Here is a 23,273-nt window from a genome sequence, read left to right on the forward strand (position 1 = left end):
GGCCAGGTACCAGGGCTCATGACACTTTCCACCGAAGTCCTGGCATGGAGAGTGACCAAGACGGGCCGTGTCATGCTGGCACCAAAGCAGATGTTTAAACGAAGAGTGCGGCTTTCTCAGCACCACACGTCAGAGCAGTGACCTCCGTGGATTACAGGAAGACAGGGGTTGTCCGAAGCGGCCATTGGCATGCCAGCAGCTGTGGGCCAGAGCCACGGCCAAAGGACCCCAGTCGGAGCAGCCACTCCACAGTGACGGTGGTCGCAGTGAGCTTTAGAGAACCTCCGCCCACCAACTGCAGGCAGCGGGCCCGTGGGCGCGACCGGGCTTCCTGCAGCGGTGAGGGGTTTGGGGAGATGGGTCATGAGCGCATGCTCTTGGCTCAAGCAAGGCTTATGGTTTCCGGGTTTTGGATGCTACTTGGCAAAATGAACAAGCCACTGCACAGCTGGTTTGGGGGCCTCAATTTTCACCCCCATCTGGGAGCAAACACACTTGAGAGAGGCTGCTATGCTAGGCGGGCCGGGATCGCTCTCCGTACGGAAAATCACGGGGCCCGCTGCTCAGCACCGGTCCTGCAAGTGGGGACCCCAAGTGTCCACAGAGTGGGGCCTACGGTATCTCTCTTGGAGGGAAGTCAAGCTTTTGGCTGATGCACGACACTCACCCTGATCTCCAGGAGAGGAGATGCTTGGAGAGAGGCACGCTGGATGTGGTGCTTAGAGATGGCACATGGTCACGCCTACTGAGGGGACCAGGAAAGACCCCTGGTAACAGTCCTTGTCACGCCAGCTGGCAAACCGGAGGGAACAGTGCTAGCTTTGGCTCCTCTCTCCTTCTTGATCCCAGGGAACTGTGTCTGCGAAAGCCATCCTTTGGCTCTGTCCTAGGCCCAGAGAACGGTCCTTCCTCGATGCCCCTGTGGCATTTTGTGTAAGAATCACGCTCCCCGGCAGTGGCACACTCGGAGGCCGGAGCAGCGAGACCCTGCAGAGCTCGCTCTGCCCGGACGGGGAGGCGCTCCGGGAGCTGTGCCGTGCTCATCCAACAGAGAGAGGCGACATCAGGACATGGTGGGGTCAGAGACATCCCTTTTTAAATAAACTTCTTCGTAGAATCCATTTTTAAAAACCACTTGACAATTCTAATGTGTATTTTATAACAAAGGATGTAGAAGAACAAAAGTCTTTTTTGCTCGGGAGAATTTTAGGCAGTAGGACAGGTAAAAGTAGAAATTCCACACTTTTCTTTTCATGTGACAGAGTTTCCACCCTAATAAGATCTTCCTTGAAAACACCATGTTTTTGGCCAATGGCTTCATGGCTGATTACACTCTGGCAGAAACCTCCAACGCACGTAAGATGCTCTGGGTAGTCCCTAAATACTGACCATGTAGTCCAAGCTCTTAATAGAAAGACCGACTACAGGCTAAAAAAAATGATCTGAATTCAGTTGTAGAAATCTGAACTATTTGTACTCGGTTTGGGCGAAAACAGCAGGCCAGAGCGCTCCTGCGGGCCCATGGCCACACTCCGCCCTGGGTCAGTACGAAGGCCTCCCGGCGACAGCCCACACGGGCGCTCTCCTCGCCCGGCCTTCCCAGGGCTCCACAGTCACTGACCGCAATGAAGCACTTCTTCAATGTCAACCCAACACTATTCTTCATCATGGGGATCTGGCTTCTGTCCTCGGCCACACTGAAGTCTCCAAGCAAATGGCTCAGCTTCTCTGTTCTGGTGTCCTCGTCTCTGGCACGGGGGTAAGCGCTCCATCCCAGGGCGATAGGGGGGACCCTCGATAGGGAGACGGGCAGCTTGACAACAGGAAAGTAGAGGCAGCGATGTGGGTGGGCAGTATCCTTAGGGTGCATGTCACCACACGGCCTCTCCTCGCAAGGACCAGGGTCGATGATCACGGACACAGAAGCCCACCTGCAGCCCCCGTGTCTGAGGCTGGTATGAGAGCACCGATCACTCAAAACGCCACGCATGTTAACAGAAGAGCCAGGAAGCCTTTAGAAGGGAGGGCAGGAAGGCCAGCCACAGAGGATGCTCCTCCAGGCGAGGAGCTTCAGGTGGGGACCAGTCACCGTCACTGTCACGGTGCACAAGGCCAGCTCACTGCTGGGCTCCGGCAGTAACCGTTTCCTCCAGAACTGGGGTGGCCTCCACACTCTTCTGAGGGGCTCACAAACCAGAAGGGGTGCTGGTCTGCGTGTACCTCCTTCCCCAAGGCCATGTCAAGGTCCCCGTGGGATTGCGCCCAGACTTCACGCTTCGGAGGGAGGCGTTGGCCACACCAGCACTGGGTCTTGGAGGAAGGGTGGAAAGGCACAGTGCGAACACCCCCAAGGAGCCCAGCAGACAGGAACTACTTGTGAAACTCAGGCCAGACAGCCAGCAGCCAGAGCCTCTTGGGTCAGCAGGAAAGGAAAATGAGGAAGGAACAGGGTTCTAACCACACCTGGGACCAGCGAGTCTAGATTCATGGGAACGGAGAGGCTGTCGTGTGATGAGCCGGCTCAGCTTGTTCCGGTGGGCTGCTGGGAAGCGAGGCGAGGGGCGAGGGAGAGACCGACAGGCCTCCCTGGTCTCTGCTCACGCTCCCGGGTGGAGTAAGGCTCTCCGGCCCAGTTCAGCGTCACCGAGCACCTGCCACTTGCTGGCTCGGTCACCCTGAGCCGTGGGTCACACTGCAAGTGTGTAAAGAGCCCAGTCCCTCATAGGACTTACAACCGTGAGAAGAAGAACCTGGACGTCACAAAAGAAAGAAACAACCTCCCAGGTGATAATAAATATTGTTGTTCCGTCCCTTTCCACTAAACGCTGGCTGAGCGTCTTATACGACGTGTTTTCCCTTTAATCTTTCAATTTCATGCCCCCACCGGCCAGGCGAGGAACAGAGGCCTAGGGGAGGCGCGCTCAGGCCCGCACAGCGACGGGGAGACATGATGGGGCAGGTGGAGAGAGCAGCGAGGGGCAGGCAGGTGTAGGAGCGACGAGGGGTCTAGCAGGAGTGGAGGGCACACAGGTAGTGGGCACCGGGATCGGGGGGCTGGCAGGAGACTGAGGGAAACGCTGGGCCTTCTGTCTGAGGCGCTTAGCGGGGGAAGGAGGAGGGCACCCGACCCTGGTGGCAGGAAGGCCGGCGAGGAGGCCACGGCGCTCGTGCCGGGGGCAGGGAGGGAGCGGCAGTGGGCATCTGGGGTACGTGCAGCTGGGCGTGGGGACTGGGTGGGCACGTGTCGCGTGGGCACGTGGTGTGTGTGTGGCGGGGGAGGAAAGACAAGACGACGCCTTGTTTCTTGCTCGGGCAGCTCAGTGGGTGGCGGGTCATTCACGGCGATAAGGGTGGAGAGCGGCGGGGGTGGGCCCGGTAAGAGAACGAAGCATGGGGACAGGCTCCTTATACCCCTGAGCCCAGGGTCTAGTGAGGGGACGCCTGCCCTTGTGCTTGCAGCCCACACTCAGTGGCAAGGCCCCCCGAAACGGGGGCAGAGTCTGAGAGTCTATGACTTCAAGCAACGGGGATCGCCCACCTGCCACACAGCCGCAGCCGGGCAAGGAGCAGGCCCTCGCGGCTCGCCCAGCCGCGGGGGTGGCCCACCCCGTCCTCCCGACGCGGAGCAGGCAGGCAGGCAGGCGGGCAGGCTGGTGGAACAGAACTCGGCCAGACGCGCAGCGCAGGGACATGCCTCCCACCTCGGGCCACCAGTGCTGTCCCGGACTCTCCCCCCACCCCCCTCGCTCAAAGTGCGTTAGCGCTAACCAGAACAGGGAGCCAGTGAAGGCAGGAAGATGTCGGGGGAAAGCTGGGAACTTATTTTCCCAAAGGTGGACACAGACGCCATGCTGGGCCCCGCAGCCCAGCGCCCCCTGGGGCAAGGTCCCCTCTCCTCCTTACCCTACTCCATCACCTCCCCTTCTCTCCCAGCACACCCCCCCGCCTCTGCCCCTCTCCTCTCTGGCCTTTACACCAGTCAGTGCCCAGCACCATGTCCGAGAGCTGTTCCCAGGAGGACCCAGCACTCACTCACTCCCCAGTGCTCCCCGGGGCAGGCACAGCGAGGCCCCGCAGAATCAGACCTGAACAGAACAACGGAGCCGCCTCCGGCCCGAGGAGGCTACACCCCACTTTCCACGTCTTGCCTGCCTCGCAGTCACTCACTCCCCCAAACACCTCCTTCTAACAGATGGTCTCAGCGCCCCAGGCCCCGCTGGGCAGGCGCGGACACTGGTCTGTGCAGACGTTCAGGGAACGCCCCAGACACCGACGGGGAAGGAGAGGACGTATGTGGCCGGGGGCAAACGCTCCCGAGGAACAAGACAACCAGGCAGACCTGGTGGAAGACTGCCAAGGGGGAGGGCAGCGCCCAGGAGCAGGAGCAGAGATGCCTCGGGGACGAGTGTCAGGCAGCGGGGACAGGGGAGGCCCGGCCCAAGGCCCAGGGGGCGTCTGTGGGGAGCAGATTGGAAGCAGCTGATTTCAGGGGAGGTACACACAGGGGTGACTGAGGACACATGGAAGGGCTGGCTATTGTCACGACCCTTCGGCAGGCTGCTCCCCCGACCCCCATCCTTGAGTGCTCACATTCGAGGTGACCTTTGGGAATGTACACAAGGGTCTCTAGCCCCTTCCTCAGGCAGGTCTCTCAGTGTGGAATGTCCTTCTTTTAAAAGATTTTATTTACTTATTTTTAGAGAGGGAAAGGGAAGAAGAAAGAGAGAGAGAAACATTGATGTGAGAAACTGATAGGTTGCCTCTCGCATGCCTCCCAACCAGGGACCTGGCCCACCACCCAGGCGTGTGCCCTGACTGGGAATCGAACCAGCAACCTTTCAGTTTGTGGGACGCCACAGAGTCACCCGAGCCACGCTGGCCAGAGCAGCATGGAACATCTTTGACTTGCTTTCCCTGACCTTTAGCTCCGTGAAATCCTAACCATCCTTCAAGCCACAGCTCAAGAGCTACCTCCCCAAAGCGCTCTGCTTGACCCTGTCCAGCTCCGTGGCCCATGGGGCTTCTCCTGACGGTCTGCCCCTCTCCTGACGTCACCCACGCCCGGCCTTCGCGCGAGGCCCTGACGCTCGCCTCGCTCTGCCTACCGAACTGCGAGCGTTTCTCAATGCGGTGGGGCCGCCCGCACGCTCGGACCCACACAGAAGAGGCCCTGTTTGTGGGACCCCGGGAAGAGGGCGCAAGAACGCTGTTCCAGCAGCCCCATCAGTTTCAGTTGGTCAGTACCAGTCTGCTGCTCTACAGACCCCCTTGGCAAGGTGGTCTGCAGTGCTCAGAATCTCCGGGAGCAGTGGCAGGTCACCGGGTCAAGGACACCGTGTCTTCAGATCTGGCAACTGCTGTGCGCTAAGGGGCAGCCTTCGGAACTGCACGCTGGCCTGGGGGCAGGCCCAGGACGACGGAGGGAGAATCTGGGGCATCAAGGGCGGCTCTGGGAGCAGCGCCACGCCCTCTGTCTGGGGCCCGTCTCAGGAGGTGAGCAGCGGGTGCGGGAAGTGTGGGCGCTACACTGAACCGGATGGCAGACGTTCCTAACATTCAGGCCACTGCGGCCCGCTCCCGAGCCTGGCGCGTGGGGCTGGCCTTCCTTTTAAAGAAACAAAGCATCTTCATTAGCTCATTCCCTTGGGCTCCTTTGTGGAGCTGGTGCTGAGAATACAGTACTTCCAAAGCTAGAAACCTTCGACTCCCTAAGCCCCAGGCATGAGAACTATGGCGTTCTCACAGCCAGACTTAATTAAAATGCCCTCAAATCCGCTTTCATTCCGAAGCAAACAGTCTAGTTCATTGACAGTTCTGTAACCCAAACTGCTCAAAAGGGATATTGTAGGTACGCTTTAGATAACTCACTTTCTGTTCATAGAGGGGGGAAAAAAAAGATAGTCAAGAGCTGGGATTGTCTGAAGGCCAACTTGTGCATGATGTGTGGAAGGAGCCTGCTGAGGAAACACAGGGCGTCTGTGCGCGGGGCTGGGGCCGGGGCCGGGAGGGGAGGGAAAAGGCCCGCAGCAAGTGGAGGGTGGCTGAGGGCGCGACGAAGCTAGGCCCTGGCACCCCCCAAAAAGAATGCACTCCAAGGTCCTTCCAGCAGGCAGGCCTGTCTTCACCTGGGCGCTGGGTGGCACCCAGGATGCAGCCTGGACACCGTCACACTGGGAGCCTAAGTGCAAATGAGTCTCTAGAAGTCGCCAGGGCAATCTCATCCCTGTAGAGGGGAGCGGGAGGTCCAAGCAGGCTACGCCACTGGCCCAAGCCCTCATGTACAGAATCAGAATAGACCTGAGGTCAGACTCCAGAACTCTAAAGGCAAGGACAGCAGTCAGACTTCCGAAGCCTTCTGTGTGCCAGGCAGTTTCCTGAGAACTTACTTAGTCCTCACGCTCACAAAAGCAGAGGCGAGTAAAAGTATGATCCCAAAGGGAGGAAACTGAGGCTGGGGAGGGTCGACGGGTCACGGAAGGACAAACTGACTGCAGGGGAACCCAAATGGGCCTGCTTTCCCGGGTTCTGCTGCCGCTTGTTTTCACTTGAGCAGACAAAAGGGGAATGGTGGCTGTTTGGGTTTGGGACAGATGCAGATCCCAGCGGAAAATGACAAAGCAATCCATGCCTCTGACAGAGCCAGTGTACAAGTTCCAGAAGAAAACTGTTTATAAAGATGGTCACAAACACTCCCCCTCCTGGGCATAAGGCCCTCTGCTGCCGCTCCCACCGCGAGGCAGATCTACTTCCCTATTCCCGGAATCTGGGCTGGCCTTGCGACTGAACCGAGGGGCTACAATGGATGTGACAGAGTGCCAGTGCTGAGCCAGGTCTGAAGATACCTTGCATGCTCCCATCTGTCTCCTGGAACCTCGCCAGCTGCCCTGCGAACAAGCCTAGGCTGGCCCGATGGGGGCCGATGGATCACGTGGGCTGCAGCCAGGTCAGCCCAGCTGTCCCAGCTGAGGTTCCGGGGACGTGAGCAAGTCCAGCCAAAGGCAGCCTGGGCCGGATCAGCACCATCCCCCTCCCAGCCTGTGTCCTCAGCAACGGGAAACAGTGTTGTTCGAAGCCACTAAGTCTTGAGGTGGTTTGTTACACAGCAAAAGCTAACTGATATAGCCTCTCTCACACCCTGGGAGAGCCTGGTCTCCTTGGCCTTGCTTCCTTTGTGAGGATAATTTCTTTTTAACCACAGAACACATACAGGGCTGGCCTAATGGGAGCTCAGAATAGAAAGGCCGAAACATCTCTGCAGTTTATGCCTGAGTAATAATGTTATAAGCATGGCTACTAACATCCCCCCCAACCCTCTGTCCCTCCCCACCCCCCATTCACACAGACCGGCATACCCGGTCCCACCAGCTGCAGGGACCTGCAGGGGGGCAGAGCTGGCAATGGGCGGGGGCACACTCGTCGGGAGGCACAGGCCACAAGGGCAAGTTCACGGTCACCAGATGGCAAGTGAGGAGCGGCAGGGAGCGACTCACCGAGGGCACAGGTAAGCTGCCGTGCCGGCTGAGAAAGGAGTTAGAGACGGACACACTGAGGCCCTGAGTGGCACTGCCGTCCTCGGGGGTGAAGGCCACTTTAGTTTGCTGGACACAGTAGGAGACAGAGGAGAAGGAAGAAGCAGCGTGGGAGGCCTGCTGGACAGAGGGTGAGGAGACGGGAGGGGGAGGAAAGCAGAGACAGTCAGGCATGTAGGCACACAGGCTAAGGGGGCCGCGACACTACTCTGTCGGGACATTCCGGAGACAGTGGCTTCTCGGCTCAGTTCGGGGACCAGAGACACCCGCCAAGGCTACTGGCTAAGTGGGCCCCCTCCTTCACTTCCTTACGATAGACTTAAAACTAACTTTCACAGAAATTGTGTCTGCGGGAAGTGGAGAGGCAGGCCACGTGGGTGCGAGCCCCGCTTCCCCATTGCTCAGGGCCCCCAGTTCCTCCTTTGCGGGGTGCAGACCATGCAGACGCTTGTGCTTCAGTGGAGTACAGGCCCACAGCCGGGCTGCCTGGGTTTGATCTGGGTCCCGCCACCTGTGACCTGTTTGACCTTGGGCATTACTTAAAGCTTCCCGGGCCTCAGGCTTTTCACCTGCAAAACGGGGATAACCCCGTGTGGGGCTGCGCACATGTAAAGCACTTAGAGCTGTGCCTTCCACAGCGCCTGTGGCCAATAGGCCTGGGTAGTCATGACTCCTATTTCTGTCAGTAAACCAGGATCACGGCCTGAGCCTGCGTTGGAGAGAGCGCATGCCAGTCAGCCACCCAGGGCACGTCACAGTGAGCCTGGGCTCCGGCCAGACTTGGGCTCTGCCCCCCACTCTTCCACTCCTGGTGCTGGGCTTTTAAGAGGTCTCTCTAGCTCTGACAGCCTCGGTTCACCGCAAGTGGGGATGCCAGGTCGTGGGGAGGGCTGTGCACCCACATGGGAGTGCAGTGCGTACACAGAGGTGCCCCGGAGGGTGTCTGCCTAGCTCCCAGCCCCAGCAGGCCTCTCTCTGGGCTCCCCTCATTACTGCCCTCCCAGCTCGGTGAGAGAAAGGTCCAGAGAGCTCTCCCAGAGGGGGCGATGCTGAGCGTGCTCATCAGGGGTCATTGGAGCAGATGCCCAAGGACGCCTGCAAAGGGGCTGAGAATATTTCTAACCCCAGAGGTAGCTGGCCCAGCTGTTTAAGCCACCAGCTGAGGTGCGGGGTCTCTGGTGCAGGCATTTATGTTTCTATGGAGAAGACCCCCTTCTGAAACATTTTCAGGGTAAGTTACAGTCACATTCAGGCACAGTCAGGAGTTCATGGGGTGGGCAGGGCAGTGAAGAGCTGAGACGTGGCTAGTAAGCAGCAGGACTGGAACCCAGGGCTCCCGATCCGAGCTCAGCCTTCCCTCTACCAGACCTGCCATCCCCCAAGAGGCTGGCTATGGCTCCATCTGGTCAGCCCCTGAGCCCGCGGAATGCAGGAAGGCTTGGAGGCTCCTGGGGCTGGGCATGGGCTCGGGCCCCGAGGAGGAACCCAGGGACCTTTGTCCTCTAGACGGCAGCTGCATCCCAGAAAAGTCAGGGTGGCACCTCAGGTCCTCTACGCAGTGGATAGAAGATGGCCCAGCTAGCCACGCCGGTCCCCTTCAATTAAAACAGTGCCAGACAGGCCCGCTTACGGGCAAAGCAGTAGCACACGCAGCTCTGAAAAAGAAAAGACGCCCCTCTGGGGTGCACCCTCCTGGAGGCTGGATGGGGCGCTTGGATTCTAAAACCTGGCCAGAGTCCATGGTTAGTAAACTGGCAGCAAAGAGAGAAAGGTTTGGAAGCGCGACACAGGCGCAGCCGATGTGATGTGCCCCTCTGCCGGCCCCTGTGTGGGCCCGGAGTCCTCACACGGGCTCTTTAGGGCAGGAAGGGGCCAGGGCTGAAACACACGGCTGTGTGCAGCCATCTGCTTCCACAGAGCTTGTTTCCACGGGGGCCGCCCCGGCCGGGGTGGGGGTCGGCCACTCTACAGTTAGGCCCTTCCTGGGAAGTGAGCCCACAGACGGGCCCACACAGACCGTGCCCTGGGCTCTGACTGAGTCCCTCTTTCCGGGAGGTCTACACTGGAGCCAAAGGAGAGAGAAGGAACAGAGGAGACGGTCAGCAGAGACAGCGAACAAGCCGGGCCCCGCTGCACGGGGCTGCTGGCGCGGGGAGGCCCCCAGCGCGGGAGGTGGCAGAGCAGGAGCGGGGCTGCGCCTGAGCGGCTCAGGGGAGGTGAGGGCCCCCCGTGGGATGGGAGGCGCGCCGCACCAGCCAGGGCCCAGCCGGGAGGCGGGGGCTCAACCCGCCCCAGAGGGAGAGGGCGGCCTCGGTCCCGGGCCCTGTCGGGACGGAAGAGCTGGTCGGCACGGCGGCGCAGAGAGCGCGCGGGGCAGGAGCTGCTTACCAGCTGCCGCTGCTTGGGAGGCAGGGCGGGGGGTGGCGCCAGCTCCGGCAGGGTGTCGGTGTCGCCGTAGACCTCCTCCCTGAGGTGCTTGTTCTTCTGCTGGTACATGTGCTCGCTCTGCGGCGTCTGGTAGAACACGGAGGGCTGGGGCTCCGAGTAGTCCTCGAGCAGCTGCATGTAGGCCAGCACTGCGGGGCGGGGACTGTGTCACTGCCGCGGGCGGGGCCCCCAGGACACGCACCGGGGGGCCGCTGCAGGGGGACCACCCGTCCCCAGCAGCGGGGCAGGGGGACCACCCGGGGGACACGCACCAGGGAGCCGCTGCAGGGGGACCACCCGTCCCCAGCAGCGGGGCAGGGGGACCACCTGGGGACACGCACCAGGGAGCCGCTGCAGGGGGACCCACCCGTCCCCAGCAGCGGGGCAGGGGGACCACCTGGGGGACACGCCAGCAGTGGGCACACACATCCAAGAGCAGGAAATGGACACTGAGGGTGAGCCCTGTGGTCTGGGCTCTGGGTGACAATGACACGTCAGTGCAGATTCACTGACTGTCACGAATGCAGTGTCCTGGTGGAGAAGGTGACCGCGGCAGGCCATGTGGGGGGCGGGGGTATACGGGAACTCTCTGCACTCCCCGTTCTGTGTTGCTGGGAGCCCCAAACCACTCTAAGGAATAAGGTCTATTTTTAAAAAGCGCGCTGGGCATTTGGCCCCTCGCTGCAAAGCCCCCGGGGGCTCCCAGGCGCTGGAAGGGCAGGTCTCTGGGGCACCCGGCCACCCGCCCGGGCCCCAGCTCTGCTGTCCTTCAGCCCCTGGAACGCCCTCAGGGGCGTCTACACCGGAGGCTGTCCCGCTGCGCCTCCCCAGCCTCTGGGCCCGGCCCTCCCCCCTCTGTGGCTCAGGCTCAGCCTAACTGCACTTTCTCCGAGCCTCATGCACACAGGAGCCCCGCCTTGTCCCCCTCATTTGTCAGGGGCTGCCTTGGGGTGTCATTCATTCACCCACTTTCTACGGAGCACCCACTGTGTGCTCGCCACGGACCCAGGGGCTGGGGCTACAGAGGCCAGCACAACCAGTCCTCTGCCCTAGGGGCTCGCCCCACCCTCCAGGACAGAAACTAGACCAAAGCGGGTGATGGCTGCGGCAAGATGCCCCGTGGGAAACAGAGAAGTGGGTGGCAATGGGGGTGCTTGTCTAGAAGGCAGATGAATTGCATAAGGACAGGGAAGAGCCCCCCACATGTGGCTGCAGGCCAGGCAAAGGCCAGAGGGGCAAGGGGTCCAGGGAACAGTGAAGGAGACAGACGATCACCAGGAAAGGGAGCGGGCCAGGAAGTAGACCTGAGGCAGAACTGGCAGGAACCCCCGGAGGGTCCCCCCAGGTGTGTCTGCAGCTGCTTTGTCCTGAGAAGACCACCTGGGGCTGCTGAGGTGGTCACGAGGAAGGTCCTGGTGGGGTGCAGGTGCTGACAAGAGGTCTGGTTCAGGGTCTATTTTTGAAGCAATGCCCCTCACTCAGGAGTCGGGGCTTCCGGGGGGCAGGGACATGCATCCTGCCTCCTGTGGCATCATTAGTGGCTCGCACACGGCAGGCACCCGTGAGAACGTGTAGAATGAACGAATGAGCGGACACCTGTCCCTCAGAGCCCGCCCCTAGGGACCGCCCCTACCTGGTGACTTGCGGAGCCAGGCTAAGCCGCTGGGGTGGGGCTTGCAAAGTGCCCACCAGGTGTGCAAGAAACACAGCAGCTCCAGCCCATTCTCCCCTCCCAGCTGCAAGGCCCCAGAGCGCCCTCAGGAGGACGGAGGGTAGTGAGTGCTCAAGTTCAAACGCAGGCCCCCTCTCCTCCCCTCTCCCTAAGAGCCCTCAGGGAGACCTCAGCCCTTCCCGGCTGACAGCTGGTGCCAAGCTGCTGCCTCCTGGTAGAGCTGCCTGCACCCATGCGGCCTGCCCGGGGGTGCACTCTCTTGCCTGTGCAGGGTGGCAGCACCCACAGAGACCTCCAAGCGCACAGCCGCAGGGACCCCCCCCGCCTCCCCCCCCAGCTCCCTCACGCCAGGAAGTGAGAAGTCAGAGAGCAGAGCTCAGCTGCCTCATCTCAGCGACCCTGTCCTCGCAGGCGCCTTCCCCGGAGGCAGGTGCGGAGCCCTCACGTGGGCGCACCCGGGTACACTTCACTCCTGACGTTCGGGGTTAGCAAGCTGAGCCCCGTCTACAGAGCCGGGCCCTTCCGAAGACTCCGGAGGGCCCTGGGAGAAGCGACAGTGTGGAGCGGACTGAGCCCGGACGTCCGGAACTACTGGGGAAGGCTGGGCTGGAGCAGAAGCCCTTTCTCCCATCGCCCCCCGCCTCTGTGGACTGGAGCCTGCACCTGACACCCCCCACGGCAAAGTCTAGGTCGCCGAGGGCGCCAGGCATTAGGACAGGCCCTCTGCTGAGGTTAACCCGGCCAGGCGTCCTCCTGTGCGAGAGGTGCCGCCCTAGGCAGAGCCGACCGATGCTGCCCCTGGGGAACTGGGGATGCAGACGCTGCCTGCTGGGTGCCTCACCTAAGGCCAGGGCACCCTGGCTGTGGGGCTCACATGGCCGCACCCACATCTAAATGGGCACAGCAGGTCTGCCAAAGAACAAAGCAGAGCTGCCCGGTGAGGCAGGGAGGGGCAGAGAGACAGGCGGCAGGAAGGGGGAAGGGGTGGAGTCAGCAGAAAAACACGACGCGGTACAACTCTACCTAGGGGTCCGGTGGCAATTTCCCAGTTGGAAATAATTTCACCTCCACCCCTGGGCCCCAATCACATCATGCATTATAACGTCTGGTCCGAGAGGTGTCCTCAGGCCACCTCGGATTCCCCGTCACTACGTGACATGCCAGTGCTTGCAGAGAAGGCAGGGGCCGCCGGGGGCCTCTGCACAGGCTCCCCGCGCTCTTCAGCGGCTCACCAGGCCCTCTGCGGTGGCAGGAAGCTCTCCTGAGACGCGCACAGCCACCTTGCTTTCCCCAGGTGCTGTGATGGTGCCCCGAATGCCCCGAATACCATGACACTTGTTTGTCACCATGTGCTCAGGCCGGAGGGTCAACTGACTGCCATCCATGGGAGGGCCAAACACCTGGGCTCTGCGGAGACCGGGCCTGAGATTCTAGAGCGGCCACAGGAGAGGTCAGCTCATCAGACCTTAAAGGCAATCCCCAGTACTGACAAACCAGGCCCCCAGAAGCGTCTGCACACGCGTGGCCTTATCTCTTACGAACTTAGGGGCTCACTGGCCTGCTTCTGGTCTAAGGCTTAAATAAACGCCACCACCAACTTAGGATATAGACCGTGCTTCCAACAAGAGCTCAACGAAAACTTACTGTGTTTGTTTTTCTTTTCTGGCAGAGGAGGTGGTTTTTCTGGGTCACCCATTGAGTCAGGAGCAGTGAAATCACCCACAAATTCGACAGAGGCTGAGGAACCTCCTTGCTGGAAGGGGAGAATAGCAGCAAAGGGCGTGAAGGGGACAGGCTGGACCAGGGCTGGGTTCTGCAGGTCATCCTCAGAGATGTTGTCGTACTGGGAGGGGTGCCGCTCGTAGGCCACCCTGCAGCCAGAGCTGTCCGTGGTCTGTGAGGCCGCACTCCTGCGCTTCTTCTCGGGGAGAGCTGGCGGCATGTCCGTCTGGTGCCCTGGGGCTAGGGGCCCGTCCAGCTGGGGGCAGCTGCCCAGAGGCAACTGGAAAGGATGGCCGAGAAACGGAGACCCAGACTCCCCCAAGGACTCCGGCAGCGGGCTAAGGTTACAGGCCACTTGCTGAGGTAACTGGTCTGCGTTGGAGAGGTCTTGCTGAAGGAATTCGTAGTCAGGATCGTAGTGATCTGCGTTCACAAACAGGAAAGACACACCCGTCAGCCACAGGATCCCACGGGAGGAAAAGACCACACCCCTTGACGGTACCCTACCCTGTTCATGATGGTCCCAGAAAAGTGGGCCTCGTGTCTCCCCTAGACAGGCCTGCACTTTATTTTATACCCTTCACTCGTCTTTCTGCTGTGACAGTAAAACAGACGGAACACGGCTCCTCGTTATCCTGTTCTTCCTACTTTCCTGGATTGTTTTGATCCTTAGTTAACAGGAAAATGCATGACCACTGAAGAAAATGCGGCAAAAAGCCATATTAAAAAAATCATCTGCAGTCTCATAATCTAACTATAATCTGTTTACAATTTGATATATTTCCTTAAAAATCTTTTTTCCCCTAGAAAATTCTTTTTTTTAAACTTAACTGAGAAAATATTATGCAGTGGTCTAAGATTTTATCCACTGATCAATAGATCACAATTGATTTTTAATAGCTATATATCATTCCGCCAAATGGCTGTACTATAGTTTGTCTCAATTACTCAGCAGTCAGGCATTTCCAGTTATCACTAGTCCTAATAACGCCGGGACTCCCGTCCTGGGACAGCAATCTTGCTGTAAATCTCTGATGCCCTTAACCTAAGCTCTCAGATGTGAAACGTCCAGATCACCAGACGCGTCCGCCCCGCCACGGGCCAGCATGTGCCGCTCACCTGCCTGCGCCTGCCAGAGGCCGTCAGGGTCTCCCCTGCACTTTCAGCTCTAAGCAGAGGCGGCTCAGGGGGTTTTGGCCAAGGGTGTCAAATCCGCCCTCACAGGTGAGCGTGGTGACGGCTACGCTGCCTCTGCCGTTTCACTCTGTTACCTCATCTACACGCTCCACCTCCTCCAGCGGCAGAGTCTGGGGTCCTCACTGTACAGCGGAGGGCACTGAGGCCCAGGCTCAGAATGACCTGACCAAGGTCACACAGTGTGTGACCCTGCAGAAGCCACCGATGATGAGACAGGAGTGGTGGCAGAGACGCCCACGGCTCACCTAGAGTTTCACAGCTTGTGTTGCGGGAACACTGCCCACTGTCCCTGTCCAGAGAGGCCAGCTGCTCGTCCGACCTGCTGAGCTTGCCGATGCTGCTGCAGGGGGACAGGCGGGGCGACTCCCCTCCGTAGGAGTGGCTGCCTCCTGACAGGCGCCTCTGGGCATAACAGTCCCCGTCAAAGTCCTCGAGGGAAAAACAGAAACAACCCAGTCACTTCTGAGAAACTGGAGGCAGCAACCAGGCGGGAGGGAGCTGGAATGTTTACTCGGAGAGGAGAATGCCACTGTGCTCACAAACTGGTTGGGAAAGGGCCGTCTTTGCTGTGAGCAACAGTGCCTGTGGCTTCCCGAGAGAAGGCCTTGGGGATGCTGAGCGTGGGGCGGGAGGGCCCGGGGGCCGTGCTCAGATATCCGCAGGGCGCCAGCCGCCCCACCCCGTCCCCACCCCTGTGCCGGACGGAGATCCTGCGTGGTGACCAGTGCAGGGGACTGAAGGAGCCGCATCCCCACGCCTGAAGCCCTCCTCTCTTTTCCTGGTGTGGCCGCATTACCTGCCTATTGATCCCCATGGGCAGACTGGAGCCACTGGTGGCGCGACTCATGGGGGCCACCACGGCCACGCGGGTTGGGGACGGAGCCGACTGTCTTTTCTTCGGTGGCAGTGCTGGGGGAGGACTGAAGAAGATCAAGAAACCCCATCAACTCAAACAGCCCAAACAAAACCCTTTAGGCAGCTTGAGCAGGGGACAGAGTATTCATTACTGGGCGCTTCACACCTACTTTCCACACTTCCAGCCCCCGCCCCATCTCCTGCTGCCAAAATACACCTTTCAGATAAGCCGGGAAAGCTACGATCAGAAAACCCTTCTCCTTCTGTAATAAACTGGACCGTTCCATGGCTCAGGTTACAAGGCCAGCGGCTGGGAGTTTCAGGCGGGCGGGGCGGCTAAGCTTCCAAAGCTTCTAAAAAGCCAGGGACCGGACTTCCAGTCCTTTTTGGCTCGTTGCACCCACCCAATCAGCAAATTACATCATAAATAGAGGAGGGTGCTTGGAAAACAGAAAGTTACCTGTTACCAACCACCCGAATGCCAGGTAGGGGGGGCTTGGGGGGCGCCACCTCTCCATCCGTCGCATCAGGCAGCTCCGGGGACGGTGACATGCCAGCAGTCTTGTTCAGAATCTCCACCTCTCTATCTGTGAGGGGGAGCTCAGGCTGGCTGAGGACGGCAAAGGACTTACGGTTACAGAGGACACAGAGCACACGCAGGCCAGAGGAGGGTTAGGACGTGACCGGGGCAGGGACATGACTTGGGGGTGGGGGTGGGGGCTGGACACTCCAGGGGAGAGGCGGGCTTTCAGGTCTGGTTTGATTACCAGCAAACAATGGGCCTCGACAAGTCCCCTGACTCTGCCTCTTAGTTTCCTCACCTGGAGAAGGACTCCTTCGCCTAGATGACCCGAAGGCTGTCTAAAATGCTCCAAATTTGTTCTATATTTGTACAGGGGGCTCGCAGTTAGATAAAAGCCAAATGCTCTCACGCCAAATCCCCAACACCCAGCCTTCCAAGTTCTGTGCAATCAGGAAAGGAGGTTGCCGAGAAGAGCAAGGTGTGGTCACTGGGCACCCTCCCACACTGGCCTTAGGGTCACGCTGACTAGTACCCGTGAGACTCGGACACACTCCCCGGCGTGTGTGAGCTGCACTCACTGGGATGTATACGGGTACTTTCCAGGACTCAATGAGAAAGGAACCTGGGCCTCAGACAGCCTACTGATGTCGCGGCGACCTGGCTGCCATCTGGGCGCAGACCCAACATGACCACAGTGACTGAGGGTTCCGTCAGCACTTACCCGTCGGGTTTGCGGGCTGGGGAGCTGGGCTTCACTGGGCTTGTGGGGGACGGGTGCCCCTGCTTCTCGATGGTAAGTCTGACCAGCTCCTGCACCCCACAGAGGAGAAAGCAGTGAGGCAGGAGGGCAGAGTCTAACCGCTGAGTGTGCACAGGTGGGTCAGCGGTCTGCCCTCCACTGCCAGGTACCGTCTGTGCCCACAGGGTCCCCACACACCATAAACGCAAGTATTATCTGACTTCGGTAATCTGTCCAACTTCCCAAAATGTCCCATACCCTCCAAAAATATCTTCATAGCATGTCAAAAGTTTCAAACGCATCAAGGTACTTCCTCTTGAAAGGGGGAAATGACAAACCCCATTGTCTTGCAGTGACTAAGTTCATCACACAAACGAAACTCCCCTGGGGGAACAGATCCCCCGGAGTGTGGGGGAAGGCCACTCCGGTTCTCTAAGGCTGTTCCACAGCGAGTGGGACGGTGCCTGCTGACAACCGCGCCTCTGGCTCTGGGGACGTGGTTTCCCGGTGACCTGGGCACAGCTGTGGCGGCAGCTGGTCACCTGAGATGACTGGCTGGGGTCTGTCAGTGGCCGAAAGTTAAGGGCATACTAACCAGCAGAGAAGTGACTTAAAAAAATACTTTTTAAAGTACAAGAGGAGGAAGGGGAGGAGGAGGAAGAGTGACACCAGGGTCTACTTGTGTCTCCATTAGAATGCATTTCCCCACGTCTGATGAGCTTTGACAATTGTGTGCATCTCGGTAAGAACCGCTTGGGAAACACAGAACATTTCCGCCAACCTCTCCAGGTGACCCTCCCGCCTCCAACCATTTTAAATGATCTTCGACGAATCCAAGTACAGCTCAGGTGCTCACTGAGAGCTGCAGTGGCTTCCATGCCCGTCCCCTTGGCACTAAGACAGCGCCATCGCCTGGCCGAGCGGACACAGGACAGGGCCCCCTGTGCGCTGCCCATCGCAGCACTGACATAGGCGGACTGACTGCCACGCTGCCTCCGCCACGTGGTTGAGGCCCGTCCGGACACGTGCGCGAGAACACGCTGTAATGACGGCGCACCACGCCACCGCCTATGTCCTGCCACTCCTGCTCACGCCCCCTCGCTGCCCACCCTGTTCCCTCCTGGCCCTGTGACTCTCCTGTGGGCAGGGCCCGGAGCCCAGAGCCCGGGGAGACACGTGCCATGGCCATGACGCAACGCCCAGGCTACCTGGCTGCCCTGAGACAGGAGCTTCCCTCAGGACTCTGGCTGCAGGCGGGTGGAGTTTCCCGTTTCTGAAGTGGCGTAATGGAGTCATAGGGCTGGCTAGCCCCAGGGTGACTTTTATGGTGACAGAAAGGAACCTTTCCTGCCCACAGCCAAAGTGGGTGAGAGAGAGCCACAGAACAGAGTGTCTTCTTTCTCGTACACAGTGAGAAGAGGCAGAGGGTTGGGCAGGCAAGGGCAGAGGGGACCCTGGAGGCGCCTGCCCAGTCACAAGGCAGCCCCCAAGTGGGACGCTGAAGGGACCCACAGAAAAGCGGTGCCAAGCGGAGGGGCACAACTTAAAAACTGGGCACTTTTGGGTCCAAAAATAATAAAACCGTGTAGTTGGGGCAAGATGCTACAACTCAATAAATGCTCGCTAAAGAAGTTTGCAGATGATCGACGGCCTCCTCCTGACCCCCGTCACTAGGCAGAGCGGCCAGGCTGAGAGTGCACAGGTGGGCTCACACAGCAGATGCTGCCGCTCCGGCGTCAGCTGGGCCTGGAAGGACTGCTACCCCCCGATGCCCTTGACAATGAAAAGCAGCAAGTGTTGGGTGTAGTCTTCATGTCAGCAGACTTACTAGAAAAAACACTTAGTGAACTACTCAGAAAGGAAGGAGAGATGCCTTACTTTAAGCCACCTTATTACTAAACAAAACAAAACAAAACAAGACGCCACCAAACCCTGAATGTTTGAAACTGACAAACAGGTGAGATGGTGTCTCACTCCCAGAAGGGCACCGTTTAGTAGTTGAGTTCATCCAGCTGCCTCTCCAGAAAGATGATGTTCTAATTATAATTCCTCATGACTCAGTGAAGAATTAGTGGAATGTCTTCCTACGTCAGCAGCTGTCAGTGCGCAGGCCTCTGTCTGCTCCTTTGGCCCTGCTCATAAAACGTGCCCGCGCATGTGGAGTGAACACGGCAGGTGGTCTGGCCTCTGACGCCGGGTGCCACGATGCTCCTCTGGGTGGCCTGGCGACAGGCTGCCTGCCTTTCTCCTCCAGGCTGCGGCTGTGGCACCCCACAACGTGAGAGGAAAACGCCTAGTGTACCCGGCTCTCTCGCTTCCCTTCCTTTCCCCTCCCCATTCTCTATTCCTTCCCCTGCTCTCCGCAGCAACGCAACACTCACTCCGCCGCCCGCGGCGATCCCTCAGAGACAGGTGAATAAGAGGAACCTAACCACGGAGCTACACAAAGAACTATTTGATATGATGCGAAATGACAGGTAACCTGGAGATCAAAACCAACTTTGAAACAGCTTTCATAATTTTTAAAGTAATCACATTGATGGAAGTAGCTGGCGTTGTTATTCTGAGAAGGCTGTGTTTGTACCGTAGGAAAAAGCAAAGGAGCCATTCATTACGTTGATATTACTGAAAACTGGGATTTCCAGTTTTGCGGGGGGGGGGGGGGCAATTAATATATAAGTTTGAAGCGGTTAGATAAAACCCTGATGGTCCTGAATGCAAACTGGAAGTAGCAGTGTACACTCAAGATGAGGTTTGTTTTAAGGAAATGAAACACGGGACCTATCATCAGCAATAAGGAATCTTAGGCCCTCAGGGTGTGGTCTCTAAATACCATTCTCCAATTGAAAAAAAACAAAAAACAAAAAACGGGGGCTCCTCCAGCACTGTGGTCAGAAATGTAATGACTTATAACTCAATGCTAAAAAGATAAATAACCCGATAAAAAATGGATGAAGGGTTTGAACAGACACTGAGTTCTCCAAAGATATGCAAACGGCCACCAAGCACAGGAAAAGATGCTCAGCATCATCAGCCACCAGGGAAATGCACATCAAGACCACAGTGAGGTTCCATTCCTCCCCACTAGGGCGGCTAAAGTCAAACCGATAATAACAAGTGCTGGCGAGGGTGTGGAGACGGGAACCTCGCACCCGGCTAGTGGGGTGGAAAATGGTGTGGCTGCTTCGGACAGAAGCCTCTCAGTTTGTCACAAGATCAGACAGCGTGACTACATGGCCTGGCAACTGCGCTCCTAGGTGTGCGCCCGAGAGAGGTGAAAACAGACACCCACACTGAAATGTGTGGGCAGATGCTCACGGCAGCCTCGCTCACCAACGCCAGAACGTGGAAACAACCCAAGCGCCCGCGGGTAAGCAAGATGTGGTATATCCACAGAGCGGAATGCCGCCCGGCAAGGAAAATAAATGAAGTCCTGAAACACGCTACGACACGGATGAACTCTGACGACACTACGCTGAGCGACAGGAGCCAGTCACAGAAGGCCACAGGGCAGGACTCCCTTTATGTGACATGCTCAGAACAGAGGCGCAAAGCAGTCAGCGGTTGCCTGGGGCTGGGGGAACGGAAGAAATGGAAGGGGGCTTGGGATCACTTTCTGAAGGGATAACGTTCGGGAATTGTGGTAATGGTTGCACAGCTCTGAATATACTAAAAGTCATTAAACTGTACATTTTAAATGAGGGAACTATATGGTGTGAAAATTACATCTCAATACAGCTGTTACCTAAATCAATCAATAAATAAGCACAAGACAAGGCCTTGGTCATCTTTTCACACCACGAAGTGAGGAAACAACCCAAGAGTCCCCGGGTCACCTCAGAATGAGTTCAGGGAACCACGTGACGCCTTCACTGGTCAAAGCCAGGGCCTGGGCAACATTGGAAAACCAATGGCAATGAACGAGACCATCTCAAGTACACTTCACGAGTTCAAAATGATATATTTTTTAAAAGATTTTATTTATTTATTTTTAGAGAGAGGGGAAGGGAGGGAGAAAGACATCGACCAGCTGCGTCTCACATGCCCCCAACCGGGGACGAAACTGCAACCCAGGCAAGTGCCCTGACTGGGAATCGAACTGGTGACCTTTTGGTTTGCGGGACAAAGGTCCGCAGGAGAAAGGTCTGTGGAACGATGTCCAATTCACTAAGCGACCCCAGAATTAAATTGAAAAAACAGAACACAAAGCCCCTCAGCTCCTGGGTGGTATCCGAGGTGCCAGGAAACACTCATTGTTTGGGTATCTGGCAAATAAAGGAAAGAATTAAGCACGGATCCTGACTGTGCTGAGAACGTAACTCAGGGTGACCATAAACTGACGGGGGCAGTCTCTCATGTCCTCCAGCTCCGTCAGGCAGAGAGCGGCCCCGAGTGAACGGGCCGGTGGGGCCGTCACCACCAATGGCTATTAGCACCCAAAGGGAGCAGGTGCCTCCGACGGTGCGCAGGGCACCACCCAGGAGGCCGTCTTCTAAGGACAGAAGACCTGAATCGGCCTCGGCCTCCAGTTTGACAGGAAACTCACTGGACAGAGGACCATGTTAAACAGCCTGCACAGAAGTGACCGGTGAAGTCCAGAGTGTGGGAGATTTTTAGGGGCAATAACCCTGCCTAAAAACACAAGTAAGCTGCAAGAAGGGAAACGCAGAGGAGGGGAAACTGCAGACACATAGCGACGAGCCGCAGCACACAGGTGTCCTCTGGCCCTGAACCGAACAGCTGTTTAAAACCAGCAAACCACCCCCTGCGGCCAGGCCCAGGGCTCGCTTTCTGTAAGGCCCTCAAGGCAAGACTGCTTTACTAAAGAAAATGAGTATTTAAAAAAATCAAACAAAGTATGCAACAGAGGCTGCAAGTGGCCCAAGAACCCTAAAATACTACCTGGACCTTGACAGAAACAGTGTATCTTGTTCGAAGACATGCATTCTGTTATTTACAGAGGAGAGGGGGTGGGGCCTGGGCTTTGCTTCCAGGCCCACCAGGGGAGCAGGCGGAGATACAGAAGAAGCCACGCCGGCCACGCGGGGACAACCCTGGGAGCTACGTGATATAATTCTCTTTTCTGGCACACGCTTGAAATGTTTCACCCCAAAAATGTAAAAATAGGCCGAATAAGGAACAAAAAGAGATGGCTTATCTGAAATGTCAGTGTGGCAGACAGCTCGGTGCCCCACAGTATCTCTTCTTCCTCATGAATGACACTTTGGCTGGGCACGTGTCTAAGTTCTGGCCAATGAAATGTAAGAGAAAGCTTCCTGCGGCCCATGAGGACGCGCCCTGAAATGCAGAAGGCACCCCTTCCTGCTCTGTCTCCGCACTGGCCGGAATGCAGTCCTAGCGGATGGAGACGCAGCAACTGTTCAGACCACGAGGTGAAACCCACGCGCCAAGGGTGACAGGAAGGCACCAGGACAAGAACTCCCTGGCCACGCTGTGGAACTGTCATTGCATTAGCCCCAGTGGCCTATCTCTGGGCTTCTTATGTACGGAAGAGAAATAAAGTTCTGTCTTTTAAAAGCCAGCACATTTCCGATTTCCTTGCAGTCAGATCTAATCCAAGCGGAGAGGTAGGAGAACACATCTTTCAAAGCCGCCCTGTCCCACACAGTCAGTCTGGCTCACAAGCCCCGTGGCAGGACGGCAGGAACTCTGAAGGGTCACCCCAAGGGTGTCAGTGTGGGGCTTTAAAAAAATAACTTCTAAAAATGTGCGGGAGACAAGGGTGCGGGGGGGAGGTCTGGCGGCCGGGAAGGAGGCCCCAGCCTGAGGAGCCCTCGAAGGTCTGGGAGAGGACAGGGCAGGGAGCCCGGGGGCGGGTATGACGCTATGCGCCTGAGAGCAGAAGCAACGCTGAAACTTAAACAGTGAGGTCGGCCCGAGCCGGGGTGTCGGTCTGAAAGGACGAACGAGGGCACCTGTCTCACCTCGAGGCGCTCGCTCCCCCAGCAGCCAGGGCCTGGGCTACGGGGGCAGTTCCTAGAGAAATGGGAGCCTCTTCCTGGAAGAGTCACAGGTGCCCCCAGGAAAGCACCAGAAGGCCAGGTAACAGCAGGGGTTTATCTTTCAACCGGAGATTCTGAAACCACACGGAGAAGAGGCACAGTGGTGCGGAGGGGGCGAGCGTGAGCGGTTCTGTAAATGGACATTTGCACACTTAGCAGCGCCGCCTCGCCATCTGCGGGGCACCTGGCCCCTGCCAGGTGCTTTATATACATCCTCTTCCTTACTCTTCATTGTTCAGGGTAAATATTTAAAAAGTGACCTGAAACTCAGAGAAGGAACTTGCCCAAGGCTCTGGAGCTCACAAGTGACATTTATGGGGGGAGGCAAGTATTACCCAATCAGGGACAAAACCAAAGTTCTCCTGTTTTTAAAACACTTCAACCTTTCGTCAAAAAAAATTCCACTGCAACAACTGGATGTGTTACTTGAAGGATGGTGAGTCAGTTTCAAGGAACGGGCCAGCAACATTTCTCCTCTCGGAGGATGACCACGTCCCCAAGAATGTGCTCCATTTCTGCCCGATCCCATCCCTCCCAGCTGACCAAGGCTGTCACATACAGGACAGGGCCTGAGGAGGTGGCCTAA

At 57.9% G+C, this 23,273-nt stretch overlaps 1 protein-coding gene across 3 annotated transcripts in view; it reads right to left on the reverse strand.

Annotated features, from left to right (window-relative positions):
* The window catches only part of RAPGEF1 (Rap guanine nucleotide exchange factor 1), a 113,121-nt gene that overhangs the window by 22,944 nt on the left and 66,904 nt on the right, over window positions 1-23,273 (reverse strand). For 2 of the 3 annotated variants that reach the window (XM_090274928.1, XM_090274929.1), the window contains 6 exons: window positions 16,647-16,735; window positions 15,863-16,012; window positions 15,344-15,467; window positions 14,793-14,976; window positions 13,273-13,773; window positions 9,918-10,105 (listed from right to left, as the gene is read on the reverse strand). In XM_090274928.1, coding sequence (XP_090131054.1) covers window positions 9,918-10,105; window positions 13,273-13,773; window positions 14,793-14,976; window positions 15,344-15,467; window positions 15,863-16,012; window positions 16,647-16,735 — 1,236 coding nt within the window. Of the gene's footprint in view, window positions 1-7,490; window positions 7,650-9,917; window positions 10,106-13,272; window positions 13,774-14,792; window positions 14,977-15,343; window positions 15,468-15,862; window positions 16,013-16,646; window positions 16,736-23,273 lie in introns of all 3 variants that reach the window. The other variant, XM_090274927.1, reaches the window with a different exon arrangement.

This window comes from Furipterus horrens, unplaced genomic scaffold (assembly GCF_987537825.1).
Source record: "Furipterus horrens unplaced genomic scaffold, mFurHor1.1.pri manual_scaffold_4, whole genome shotgun sequence".
NCBI classification, from domain to species: domain Eukaryota; kingdom Metazoa; phylum Chordata; class Mammalia; order Chiroptera; family Furipteridae; genus Furipterus; species Furipterus horrens.